Raw genomic sequence first — 14,523 nt, forward strand, 5'->3', positions numbered from 1 at the left:
TGATCTCCCAGTTGGAGTCTGGAAATTGAGAGGACAGAGACCATCTGGAGGTTGTTGCCTGACAAACTCAGCGCAGGCTGCCAACCCTAAGCCTTCTGTGGTCTCCAGGAGGATGTGGTGGATGTAATGTGCAGACATAGGTAAGGGTGAACCTTCTATCTGCTGGGATTCCCTGGTTCTAGTCTTGTGCAGGGAAGCTTCAACAGAGATAGAGGGTCCTAAATAAACGCATACATAGCATATGATGTTAAAGGTTCATGCACCAAACTTTGGTGCACCCAATTTCAAAAAAATAAATAAATAAAAATGTACTACTGGATTTAAAGGCACAGATTAACCTCAACTCATTAATAGTAGGCAATTTCAATAAACCCACACACACATGCACACACGGACACTCACACAGCTCGTACCTGGTTCTGGAAAGTAGACACCTTCCATATGATTCATTTCACTTCTAGTTCTGAGCCGAGTGCCTAGCTCATTATGGACTCTCATATTCTGGATAGGTGATGGACAGGTGGACAGATGAACGGATGGGTGGGTGGATGGATGATAAGTGGGTAGTAGATGGATAATGAGTATGTGATAGATGGACAGTAGACAGATAATTGAGTGGGTGGTATTTTGGTGGAGGATGGGCGTATGATAAATAATGAACTAGATGAAGGGAAAGGAAGGAAGCCCAGATAGTGATACTTTCCTTAAACCCAGTAAGAGCACAGCAAAGCTGGTTTCTGAGATTGTTTCTGCAGGGGGACTTTGCTCCCCACCTCCCAGGATCTGGGTGAAGAGACAGTGGCCTCAATTCACAATCCTCCCACCTCAGCCTTCCTGGTGCTGGAATTACAGGCCTGAACCATGACACTTTTTTTGGAATTTGCGTCTTTTATAGAACAATTTCTTCAGGTAGTTTCTTTTCTTCATCTTTACCTGTACCTGATAAATAGACAGTATCTCCAGCCCTCTAAAAGCTCGTCTTAGCTCTGCCCCCAGATGACTGCCCCAGATTGGTAACACTAGTCTGTAAGAGTCCTGTGCTCAGGCACCCACCCCTCATTTGACGATCAATAGCCATTTGAAAGGTCTGATGTGATGCACTTGTTTTCTGGAGGGAGGTGTGCTCTTGGAAGCCCTCACCTTTATGCTGGCCACTTCTGCTGAGTCAATAGAAACTGAAAGGTGCTGTGTGTGCCAGGAACTTTGCTGCGGTGTGCCCCATTCCCATTCACTCTCTGCAAAAGAGATAGCTCTGGGAGAGTGCTTCATAGCTCTGGCCGAGTGATTCATTCACCATGGTGGGCCTAAAACCCTATGGGACTCTGATGGAAGCAAAGGGTTTCCTCTCTGAGGAAAATGTGTTTGTTCCCAAGATCCACGTTTTGCCTCTGACTCCTGGGTAGACCTAATCTTGTTGGATTAAAATCCCTGCCATCCTAGGATGTCACCCAAACATTCTGGAGCCTTTCCTTTCTCAGTCTCCTGCAGACATGTTCTCAGTTATTATTAGGTATCTTAAGTATAGAGAAACATTGCAGGAATGGTGTGGAATCTCAGGTCCCTGTCTTCCTCCCCCCACACACAGCCTTGCACACTGCTGTGGTACATGGTCATGCTATATCCATCAAAATTATGATTGATCATGAACGCCAACCTGACTTCGATAACCCAGGTCTTTGTGCTTCCATGTCCCTTGAGTTCCACCATCCTTCCCTTTTGTACTGCCCAAATCATCACCATTTATAGGAAGGACCTTAATCTGGCTCTAGCAGCTGCCTCCAATTCATTTAAGTAGAGACTATACATTTTTAGCAAGAAAACCTTGAAGACGATACAATCTTTCTTAGATACCATCCACCTCCTATTCACTGCTAGGAATGTGAACTCCACTCCTTGCCTAGTGTGTGATGGTGATATCTTGGGAGGTGGGGTTGAGGTGGGGAACTGCTTAAGACTTTTGGCTGCAGCTTGCCTCCATCCTTCTTTTCCTAGCATGTTCCATTTCACATTCACCTAGCCAAATGTGGGTTTGCAGCCCACAGTTCCTCCCCTGGCTTCTCAAATGGAGTTTCTGGACTACTTGGACTTTCTGACTTCTGGCCTTTATTTCTTCCCCAGCCTGTTGAAAGCCAGCTCCAGAGCTTGCCCTGCCTTGACTTGATGGGGAGCCCCACCTCCTCATTTGACAGTAGAGGAAACTGAGGTTCAACAGAAAGGGAGGACTTCCCAGCCTGCTGGTGACAGAGCTGAGCAAGAATGAACTCTTGCCCACTTCAAGTTCTATGTTGTTCTCTCCTTCTCCCAAGGACCCTACCCCTCGAGTGTGTCTACCAGCTCCAGGCTGTTTGCGTGTGTCTTGATAAGCAGGGAGCCTGAAGGCCTTGTTCTGGGCAGGGCAAGGCCTAGAGTGCTGGCCCCCTTATCTTTTGGAGCCAAGAAGGATGGGGGAGGAGCGTTTGGGTGACACTTGAGCTGGATAAGGTAACCAAGGCTGCCTTGAGAGTTGGAATGTGAGGGTGTAGGCAGAGAGGTAGACTTCTGAGTCGCACCCAAGAGGAGGTAGCTCAAGGCCTCTGGCCCCAGACTCAGGTTCTATGCAGAAAGAAAGAAGGCTGGAGTCTTAGGGGTACCAGGAGGAATGCCTTGGCTCCTTTGAAGATCGAATAGGGGCTAGAGATGTAGCTCAGTTGGAAGAATCTTTGCCTGGCATGGACAAAATCCCCAGGTTTCATTTCCAACACTATGCAAAGCTAGGCGTGGTAGCACACAGCTGTAATGTTAACATCTGGTGGAGTTCAAGGTCCTTCTAGGCTACACAGTAAACTCTAGGCAAGCTTGGGCTGAAGTCCCTGCCAAAAAGAAAACAAGAAAGAAGAAAGAAAAAAAGAAAAAAGAAGGCTCAAAGGGGTAGCCTGTGCTCTGGAATGGAAATAAACAGTGGACAAGATGCAGATCCCACCCGTGGGGAGGATCTGGGCTGGAAGTGGATTCCTGAAGACAAGTCCTCCCGAGGAATAGGCACAGCTGACATGTTGGGTAGACAGTGCCCAGGACCTTGGCTGCCATGCTGAAGAGTGAAGCTGGTAACACTGAGGCTGGGGTAGAGCCTGAGTCCAGGGAAGAATGAAGGCTGAGTATGACCAGTGGCCAGTGAGTGCTGAGAAGAGGAGGAAGGCAAGGCTGGCGGCAGGAAACCTTTAGAGAACTTTAGGAAGGCTGTGTATCACACTGGCTCTGGGCACGGAGATGGGCCTGCAGTGGGTGGCTGTGTGCTTGGCCAGTGGAGGCTACTGAATACTGGGTGACAGTTCAATTGAGAGCTACTCTGTGGTTCTGGTAGTTCCTTGTCTATCATAATGTCCAGAGTGGGAAGTAGCTGGACTCCTAGAAACCTGCAGAAGTTGTCCAGGCTCTGATAGTGCCCCAGGTTGGGGGCAGAAAACAGCTGGAGTCTGCTCAGAGACATCTGGGGGAAAGGCGCAAGCCCATCAAGAGAAGCCAAGGGCTCTGTGAGGTCTTTGCCAGCCAGCTAGAGATAACCACAGCTCATTCTGTATTGTCAGGACGAGAGTAAATGTGTGTTCTTTGATTCTATGTGTGGATGCTGACTGAGCTTTGTGGGTCAGTCTGAGTGTGAGTGTAGTTGTTTGCAGTTTCTCTGTCCCTGTTTGGGCTTTGGGACACACAGAGTCTTAGATGCAGCTTGAGGAAACATGGAAAGCTAGTGTGTGCAGGAGGGGTGAAGAGGCCACAACTTTTTATGAAAAGTCTCACAATCCCAAGAGGGTTCCCCGGCCCAAGAAATCCTGCGAGGCTTTCTGTCTGGAATGGTTTCTAGCCGGGTGCATAGAATCTCTGCTAGTCAACATGTCAGATTCTTATCCATCTTGCTCAGAACACCGTGCTTATCATGCAGCAAGCACTTGGCAAACCTTTATCTGGTGTCAAGTAGAGGAGGGAGTGTCTTCTCTTAGGAAGAAACTCCTATGCACAATTGGTGTGTGTGGGTGTGTGAGTCAATACAACCACTATAGAAATGTTTGTGGATTCTCAAAAAATGAAAAATGGAACTACCACAAGACTCTATTTCACTTCTGGACATATATCCAGAGAACTCCATACTCTATCATAAGGATATTTGCACCTCCGTGTTTAATACTGCTTTATTCACTATAGCAAAGAATTGGAATTAACCTAGTTGTCCATTAGCAGATGAATCGATAGTGAACGTTTTGCATATATATATAAATGGATACTATTCATCTCTTGATTTATTTTTTGCTGCCTTTTGTAGTCAATATTATATTTCGTTATCACAATATTATCATTTCAAGATCCATCCACATGATTTGCCCTCCCAATCTGAGGCCCCTGGGCTAGACCTACAGTGGATGCCTACTGTCGGGAATAATACAAAGTCTGGACTGTGGTTTTTCCTGTTTATGCAGACCTGTGATAAAGTATCAGCTATGTTAGACACAGTCAGATTTAATGACCAATCTCCAAACAGAACAGTTACAGTACAGCTGTGGTAAATCTCCTCCCCCCCTCCCCTCCCCCCTCCCCTCCCCCCCTTCCCTCCCCTTCTCTCTCTCTCTCTCTCTCTCTCTCTCTCTCTCTCTCTCTCTCTCTCTCTCTCTCTCTCTCTCTCGTTGGTAAGTTTTGTGATCCCTATGTCTACTTGGCTTGCAGCAAGCTCGGGACTCTCCAGGAAGACAGAAGGGATAGAGTGAATCACTCTCCATACAAAAAGGATCTAGTAGAGTGGCTTACAGGCTGTGATCTGGATAGTACAATGGCTATCTTCCAACAGAAAGCTCAAGAATCTGGTGTTGTCCACAGACTGGATGCCTCAGCAGCTCTTCAGTATACACTGGAAACCCAAGAAATGGGCTCTAAACTCAGTGAAGGAATAAACTTACCAGGGAGAGTGAGGGCAAGCAGGCCAAAAGCAGAGGTGCTTCCATGTCCTTTGTATAGGCTGTCACCAGCAGGCGTGGCCCAGATTTAGGGTGGGTTTTCTGACCTCAAATGATCCAATCAAGAAAAATCCCTCCCAGTGTGTGCTTTGCACACCGTTGATCCCATCGCTCAGGAGGCAGAGACAGGCAGATCTCTGTGTGACCTAAGGTAGCTTGGTCTACGTAGTGAGTTGCAGGCCAGCCACGGCTATGTAAAGGCTCTGTCTTAAAGCAAAAAAGCCAGACAGTGTTGACACACACCTTTAATTCAAGCACTTGGGAGGCAGAGACAGGCAGAAATCTGAGTTCGAGGACAACCAGAGCTACATAGAGAAACCCTGACTCAAAACAAAAACAAAAAACAAACCCCTCACAGGCATACCCAGCAGGTTCCCCTTTAATTAATTCTAGATATAGTCAAGTTGACAACCAAGAATAGCTGTCCTGGTTGGACTTGAACTCAAAGCAATCCTCCTGCCTCAGTTTTCCACATGCAGGTATTACAGGTGTGTAACATAAGTTCTGGTTTAAAAATCTCTTGTTACCTTCATTTTTAATGTTTATTTATAGATCTAATTTTATGTCAAAGATCTAATTTTCCTTTTGTTGTTCTGAGATGGGGTATCATGTAGCACAGGTTAGCCTTGAGCTGTCTCAGGCTAAAGATGAACCTGAAGCTCTGCTCTTCAGCTTCCACCTCTGGAGTGATGGGATTTCATTATAGGCATTCACAAGCTCACTTCAGGCAGGGCTGGGGTTTGATCCCTGTTCCTTTGGCATGCCAGGTTGGTTCTCTACCCATTGAGCCATATCCCTAGCACACTCATTTATTTTTTTTGAGACAGCCTCATATAGCCCAAGCTGGTCTCTATGACCTTGAATTTTTTAATCTTCCTGCTTCCTCCTCCCTGATGCTGGAATTACAGAGTGTACAGCTATGCCCAGTTCATGTGGTGCCAGGGATGTGAACGCAGGGCTCCATTCATGCCAGGCAAGCACGTTAGCAGCTGAGCTGCACCCCAGGCCCTACTTCTGTTAGCATAATTGTAAGTATTTTTAAGGTGCTGTGCAATATTTCAGTATAGGATTATGTTTTTAAAATGACCCAATAAGGGTTCTTAACATGTCCATAAAGAACATTCAAAATCCTTTTAAAGCGATTTTAAAAATACGCTCACTTGTCCACTGTCCTCACATGACTGTTCAGTGGCACACCAAGACCCCTTAACCATCATCTGAAATTCAGACCCACTGATCACCTTCCCTCCACCACTGTCCCAGGCCCTGCCTCCGTAACTAACCCATTCCACTTCCTGCTAGGAACCGAGTGCTTTTAGATTCCACACCTGAATTAGGCCATGAAGTTCTTGTCTTCCTGTGCCTGGCTCATTCACTTATGTCCTCTGGGTCTGTCAATCCTGCAGCAAGTGACAGGGTCTCATTCTTTTTTAGTATAGCCCTGGCTGTCCTGGAACTCACTCTGTAGACCAGGCTGGCCTTGAACTCAGAAATCCACCTGCCTCTGGCTCCCAAGTGCTGGGATTAAAGGCGTGTGCCACCACCACATGGCTAGGGTCTTGTTCTTATTTATGACTAAATAACATTTCGCTGTGCACACTACAGAGCTATCGTAACAAAGCACATACATACAGTGCTGGCATAAAGGGACACACACACAAGCTGACGACTCAGGCCAGCAGTTCGAGAGCTAACTCCACATAGTCACGCCCAATTGTTTTTTCAGCAAAAGGTATGAACGTACATTGGAGAAAAAAGTCTCTCTGACGAATGGAGCTGGGAAATTGGATATCTCTATCTACGTAAGAACAAATTCAGTCCCTCCTATTTCCTATACACAAAACCCAACTCCGTGTAAGACCTAAAACTACTGGGGAAAAAAAGCATAGGCCTGGGCATGGTGATGAAGCCTTTGATCCCTTTTATGAGTTTGAGGCCAGGCTGGTATACATAGAGCATTCCAGGCTAGCTAGAGAGATAGAATGATTCCCTACCTCAATAATAACAACAACAACAGCAAACACACACACACACACACACACACACACACACACATTCACTTAGGAAAAACACTTGGATCATTTGGGTCAATATTCTTCACAAAAGATCCTCAGAAGAGCAGTGGTGAGACCCTGTGAGTACTGCGTTCTCCTTTCTTGGCCCTGGTTTTGGATTCCTGCCTTTTGGACTACAACCCTCCTTACCTGGCCTCCATAACCCCCTACCTCCTTCCTCTGCAGCCACCCGGGAGTCAGCCTTTGTCCATGCCATCGCCTCCGCTGGAGTGGCCTTTGCAGTGACACGCTCCTGTGCAGAGGGATCAGCTGCCATCTGTGGGTGCAGCAGCCGCCTCCAGGGCTCCCCAGGAGAGGGCTGGAAGTGGGGCGGCTGTAGTGAGGACATTGAATTTGGAGGAATGGTCTCTCGGGAGTTTGCTGATGCCAGGGAGAACCGGCCGGATGCCCGCTCTGCCATGAACCGTCACAACAATGAGGCTGGGCGCCAGGTATGTGCACAGAAGCCCAGGGCTTGTAGAGCAAGAGCTGCTTTTTCACTGGGATGTCCAGTGGGGCAGGACAAGAGGTAAAGGGGAGGTGCTCTTGGTGACCAGGCTGCTCTGCTTGCCTTCAATCAAGGGACATTGTGCCCAGCTGTACCTCAAGTGTCCAGTGTGCTCCCAGAGAATGCCAGGCTCACTTGCGGACATAGGGTTCTTGGAAGTAGACAGGTGGCAGAGGTAGCTGCAGAGCACATGGTCTCTAAGGATTCCGCGATGAGGAGATGTCCACGAGAGGACAAGACGTGAAGGCAGGAGCAGAGGGATGGAGGGTGGACACGTGTAGTAGATACAGATTGAACAGAGATAGAGGGTTAGAGTGATAGAGATGATTGATACAGGCTACTGAAACAGACGAGAGGGTGCGAGAGGGGAAGGGAGGGGAGAGACAGACAGAGAGACAGAGAGAGAGGAGAGAGACAGACAAATAGAGAGAGATAGAGAGATACAGAGAGATAGAAAGAGACAGGCAGGTAGACAGAGAGAGGAGGGAGACAGAGATAGACAGAAAGACAGAGAGACAGACAGAGAGAGAGAGAGACAGACAAAGATATAGGAAGACAGAGAGAGAGGAGGGAGAGAGACAGACAGAAAGACAGACAGAGACAGACAGACAGAGAAAGGCAGACAGACAGACAGACAGACAGACAGACAGAGAGAGATTATCACGAGGATCTGGAAATACAGAAGGGAGCCATGTTGAAGGTTCCCTCCCTCTGACCAGGTCATACCTGGATCTCAGGGGCTAACACTGGGATTTCAGGAGAAGTGAAGGTCTGAATTTTCATGCACAGACAGTGTTTTACCACACAGCAGCTCATCTTCAAATACGCTTAGCCTCCCTCACCCAGAGAGCCCTGCTTCCCTTCTTTGAGTGTCCAGATAGGTAGTGCTCAGCGGCATAGCAGAGCCAAGAACTGAGTGATGGGCTGGAGAACGACCTCGCACGACTCAAGAATGCCTATCATCAGGTGTCAGGTATGGAAAGAAACAGAGCTGACTGTGGGGGTCAAAACAGAGAGACTTCTTCACAGTGTATTTTAAAGGCATTTTAAGCTAGGTATGGTGGTGCAGGCCTGTAATCCTGACACACAACAAAGGCAGGGCAGGAGGATCAGAAGTTCAAAGTCAGCCTCACTATGTGTTTGAAGCCAGCCTTGTACTTAAGACCTAGTCTCAAAAATAAAGAAGAGAAAGAAAAGGAAAGAAAAGGAAAGGAAAGGAAAGAAAAGATACTGTATCCAGGCACCTGCCTATCTTTCTCTGTAGCAGACATTCAGAGATGTGCTTTTCTGAGGACAAACTGTCACAGTGAAACTTACTTCCATACATAACGAACTTCAGACCTTTGACCTCTTCCTAAAGCCCAACACTAGCTCAAAGGCTCTTATCCTTCAGACAAAGAACAGGATATTCTCTCTGGAAAACCCAGCTCTTCCAGCATGAACAGAGGGGGTGCCTAGAACAGGGCAGTTAGATCACTTTACAGTGAGTGTGTTGGGGAGTGACAACTGCCTCCCACCTGCAGGGATTTCCAGAAAGCAATGTGGGGTGCGGGGGTAGTGGTGCAAGTCTTTAATCTTAGCACTCCAGAGGCAGAGACTAGTGGTTTTCTGAGTTCAAGACCAGCCTGGCCTATCTTAGAGAGTTCTAGGACAGCTAGGATCTCTGAATTTGAGGCTAGCCTGGTCTACAGAGTGAGTTCCAGGACAGCCAGGGCTACACAAAGAAACTGTCTCAAAAACACAAAACAAAACAAATTTAATAATGTAAATACATAACAACAACAACATTTCATCAGGAGTTTTGAAGGGTATGTTCATGAAAGACAAGGGAGGACATGAGGAGGAAGCTGGCAAAGACATAGGCAGGAGCTTTCCTAGAACGGATGTTTTAGACCACACAGGCCGGACTGCAAGGATGGGGATAGAGAGAGAGATGACTTGGCTCAAGAGCTCTTGATGTGCTTTTTAGAGGAACAGCATTTGGTTCTCAGCATCTACACCAAGGGACTCATAACTGATTGTAACTCCAGCTCCAAGATACCACCTGATACCTTCTTCTGGCACCTGCACACACACACACACACACACACACACACGCACACACACACGTGCATAAAACATTTTTAATCTACAAAAATAGGGAAGCCATCTTCCCCAATACCCCAAGATGTATTATGAAATTCAGAGCACAACCTAGAGAAACCCTCCAACCTTCAAAGAGACCACTTGATGTCCCTGCAAAGGTTGAGTGCAAGAGGAGGAGAGCAACAAGGGCATCATTGGAAGCTAGAAGAAATTTGAGCAACACTTTGGGATTCTGAGTGATAAAACGATTTTAATCCAAGAATTTTATTCCCAGCTAGAGTATGAAAGATTTGCTTTTCTACTACATTAGAAAAGGTTTGACTTTAGACAGTACCATTTCCCAAGGTTTACCAGATGGCTGTGAGTGCGTAGGTGTGTGTGTGTGTGTGTGTGTGTGTGTGTGTGTAGGTGTGTGTATGAGTGTGTGTTTCCCAGTGTGTGTGTAGAAGTTAGGGAACACCTTTCTAGAGCTTTTTTTCTTCTTTATTTTTTCTTCCTTCCTTTGTTCCTTCCTCCCTCTCTCTTCTCTCTGTAGCCTTCCCTGTCTTGGAACTCACTCTGTGGACCAGGTTGGTCTCACACTCATAGATCTCCCTGCCTCTGCCTCCTGCGTCCGGGATTAACCATGTGTGCCATCACTGCCCTGCAGAAGTCGCCTTTCTTCCTTTCTCCCTTTTTCTCCCTTTCTCCCTTTCTCCCTTTCTCCCTTTCTTCCCTTTCTCCCTTTCTCCCTTTCTCCCTTTCTCCCTTTCTCCCTTTCTCCCTTTCTCCCTTTCTCCCTTTCTCCCTTCTTTCTCCCTTTCTCCCTTTCTCTCTTTCTTCCTTCCTTCCTTCCTTCCTTCCTTCCTTCCTTCCTTCCTTCCTTCCTTCCTTCCTTCCTTTCTTTTTGTTTCTTCGAGGCAGGGTTTCTCTGTATAGCCCTGGCTGTCCTGGAACTCACTTTGTAGACCAGGCTGGCCTTGAACTCAGAAATCTGCCTGTCTCTGCCTCCCAAGTGCTGGGATTAAAGGTGTGGGCCACCACTGCCCTGCAAAAGTTGCTTTTCTTATTTGACCATGGACTTCCTGGGATGGAACACGAGTAACTAGCTTAGTGGTAGATCTTTACCCACTGAGCCACCTTACCATCCCTTTAAAAATTTTTTCTTTTTTGAGACAAGGTTTCATGTCTTCCAAGATGACTTGAATTTTCAATGTAGCCATCTTCCAACCTCTTGCTTCTACCTCCCAAGTGCTAGGACTGCAGACATGTACCACCACTTTTAGCTTATGAGATGCTGGGGATCCAGTCCAGGCCTCCATGCCCAGCACACTAGGCAGGGACCCCACCAACTGAGCTTCATCTCCAACCCTGGTGATTGGATGTCTTAAAGAGGTTGCTTAGAGAGGAGAAAATACAGGGCTGACCCATAACGAGTGTGTTAATCACATAACAGAAAGTTGTATGGGAAAGGAAATGTCACCTTAGAGTAAGCTAACACAGCCAGAACCATGGGCAGTGAGTACTGAAGGGAGAGATCACCTACTGTTTTCAGGTCAGGAACGGGGAGGGTTTGGCTATGTAGTGGGAAGTAAGAGGGAGTAATAATTTTCACACTTCATGGTAAGAAAGCAACAGAAAATACCTCCTATTCAAAAATCAAGACACAGCAAGACAAGTGCTGTGACAGCCCGCATACCACAAGGCACTTCCTTGCGTGGTCAGGAAACACACCACACAGGCAAGCACCGGCCCCATCCCTGTTTTAACAGCAGGTCTCAGTGGCTATTGAGATTCTTGACCAAGTAAAAGAGAGTGAAAAAGGAGAGATGGCAAGAGTCTCCTCTCGGAAAGCCTGGCTGCAAGAGAGAGGGATGTGGGCGCTAGGCTAGCTGGATAAGCCAGGCATGGTGTTAACCTTCCATGCCCACGGGCCAGTTTGATAGGCAGGAAAGGTAAAGAAGCAGTGGAAAGTCAGGTGAGGTGCAAGCCGGGCTGAAGCCAGAATGATCGGAGCATTAAGCCCATGCTGTCCAATACGAATCCTTGCAAGCCACAACCTGAGCTGCTTGGATAGTTACTAGCTCTCAGGTAGTTATAGATAGTGAAAGGATAGCTAGAGCCGGACGGTGGTGGCACTTGCCTTTCATCCCAGCACTCTGAGACAGAGGCAGGTGGATCTCAGTGAGTTAGAGGCCAGTGGTCTACAAAGTTAGTTCTGAGACAGCCAGGGCTGTTACACAGGGAGATCCTGTCTTGAAAAACAAAACAACAAAAAAAGAATACACTGGGAGTTTGGAGAGATGGCTCAGTGGTTAAGAGCACTGACTGATCTTCCAGAAGTCCTGAGTTCAATTCCTTCCAGAAGTCCTGAGTTCAATTCCCAGCAACCACATGGTGGCTCACAACCATCTGTCATGGGATCTGATGCCTACTTCTGGTGTGTCTTAAGTCAGCTACAGTGAACTCATATACATAGAATAAATAAAATCTTTTTTAAAAAAAGAATACACAGTTAAAATACACTTGAGTCCTTTGAAAGGCAGTCTTACAGTGTAGCTCAGACAGTGTATCTCCAGCCTTCAGTGCCCCAGCCTTAGCATCTCCAGTGCCACTGTGATTGTTCATAGTCATGCTCCTCCAGCACGCTGGGGTGGTTTTGATCTTTCATCACTCTCTCCTCCTTCCGTCCATTTTATGACAAGTGACCTGTCACCATAGGGAAGGCAGTGGCCAGTGACACGTGGCTATGACCCATGTCTCAGACTCATGGTAGTTTTACAGAGCAGGTGGGAAGCAGGCAAGGTCCTTGAGAGGGAAGCCCCTAGCAACCGAATAGTTTCCTGCCTCGGTTTAAAATGTTTTACCTGTCATGGTAATGGAACAGACTTACTGGGTGCAATGAGACCTTTCAATATGTGAACATAATGCACTGTGGCCAAGCAGGCTAGGAAGGCATCCTTATCACCCGAAAAATCATTTCAACTAGGCATGATGGTGCTTATCTGCCATTCCAGCACTTGGAGGCACAGTCAGGAGAACTGCCACAAGTTCAAGGCTAGCCTGGGCTATGTCACTGAGTTCCAGACCATCCAGGGCTACAGAGTGAGAACCTGTCTCAAAATGAATTTTTTTTTTTTTTCTGTTTGAAGGTTCAAAACCTAGTCTTCATTTTGAAGCAGTACTTTGTCTACTGTGGTGGGCGCTTTGTGCTATAGAATACCAACAGATATCTATTCCTCCCTTCCAATGATGGCCCCTTCAAGCTCCTACTACTTCTTAGCATTGCCACACTTGGGACCCAGCATCCAGCATGAGAGCCTTGGCCACAGCCAGATCGAAACAGTAGCTAACCCCATGGCCAGCTTGTTATTTCAGTAGTGCAGTGGATGTTGAAATTTTGAATGCAGTATCCTGCATGTGTTTCCTACTTTGAGGCTTAAAAGACTCAGTGTGTGCTTTGCACATTACGGTACTTGTTGGAATGTAAGAGGAAAGACACCAGGAGTTGTCCAGAGCAGATGCTTTACAGCCTGGGCAGGAAGGCTACATGTCTGGAGCAGAGAAACTTGGGATGGTCCCTGGGGTGGAGGGGGCTTGGAATCTGAGGGCAATGGACAAGGCCCCCTGGTCCCCACTCATTTCCCTATAGAAAAGGAGGCAGGAGTCCCTACTTCTTGAAACACCTATTTCCTTCCCTGTGAAGGGAGCAAGGTCTACATTGTTCATAGGGAAAGCTGCTGTCCATCCCGGCCCTGTGAGTATAGGGAGCACTCTAAGCAGCCCAGCTCAGTCTTCACACCGTAGCATCTGCTCTCCACATTGTCCCTACAGCATCCCCAACCTGAAGCTCCCTGCTTCCTGTACTCTGTCCTAGACACTCCTGCAAAGAGGATTAGCTAGGCCCACAGGGAGAAAGCAGCTCCCAGGCTCCTGAGGGCTTGGATCTGTCAGAGAAGACCCAGGCCACCATAGAGAAGATAGTAGCACTAGATGTCCAAAGAGAGGAATCTGGGGTCGGGGGGCTTATGGAGCAGGTGGGCTGCAGAGAGCAGACCCCCTGGTTGAGCCGCACTAGGGACCAGTGCAGACACAGGCTTCTGTGCTTGCCTCCTCAGGCCATCGCCAGTCACATGCACCTCAAGTGCAAATGCCACGGGCTATCTGGCAGCTGTGAAGTGAAGACCTGCTGGTGGTCGCAGCCGGACTTCCGCACCATCGGGGATTTCCTCAAGGACAAGTATGACAGCGCCTCAGAGATGGTGGTAGAGAAACACCGAGAGTCTCGTGGCTGGGTGGAGACCCTGAGGCCACGTTACACGTACTTCAAGGTGCCGACAGAGCGCGACCTGGTCTACTATGAGGCCTCACCCAACTTCTGCGAGCCTAACCCTGAAACCGGCTCTTTCGGGACGCGTGACCGCACCTGCAATGTGAGCTCGCATGGCATAGATGGGTGCGACCTGCTGTGCTGCGGGCGCGGGCATAACGCGCGCACTGAGCGACGGAGGGAGAAATGCCACTGTGTTTTCCATTGGTGCTGCTACGTCAGCTGCCAGGAGTGCACACGTGTCTATGACGTGCACACCTGCAAGTAGGAGAAGCTCCTAACATGGGAGCAGGGTTCATTCCGAGGGGCAAGGTTCCTACCTGGGGGCGGGGTTCCTACTTGGAGGGGTCTCTTACTTGGGGACTCGGTTCTTACTTGAGGGCGGAGCTCCTATCTGTGAGGGTCTCTTACCTAAGGACCCGGTTTCTGCCTTCAACCTGGGCTCCTATTTGGGATCTGGGTTCCTTTTTAGAGGAGAAGCTCCTGTCTGGGATACATACGGGTTTCTACCCGAGGGTGGGGCTCCAATTGGGGATGGAATTCTAATTTGGGCCGGAAGTCCTACCTCAATGGCTTGGACTCCTCTCT

General features: G+C 48.0%; 1 protein-coding gene across 1 annotated transcript in view; it reads left to right on the plus strand.

Moving 5' to 3' along the window:
- Positions 1–14,203, plus strand: part of Wnt3a (Wnt family member 3A) — a 41,133-nt gene extending 26,930 nt beyond the window's left edge. Inside the window, exons 3-4 of the mRNA XM_021177986.2 lie at positions 7,220–7,485; positions 13,724–14,203. Coding sequence (XP_021033645.1) covers positions 7,220–7,485; positions 13,724–14,203 — 746 coding nt within the window. The remainder of the gene's footprint in view (positions 1–7,219; positions 7,486–13,723) is intronic.
- The last annotated feature ends 320 nt before the right edge of the window (positions 14,204–14,523 follow it).

This window comes from Mus caroli, unplaced genomic scaffold, assembly GCF_978045245.1.
Source record: "Mus caroli unplaced genomic scaffold, Mus_caroli_1 scaffold_13, whole genome shotgun sequence".
NCBI classification, from domain to species: domain Eukaryota; kingdom Metazoa; phylum Chordata; class Mammalia; order Rodentia; family Muridae; genus Mus; species Mus caroli.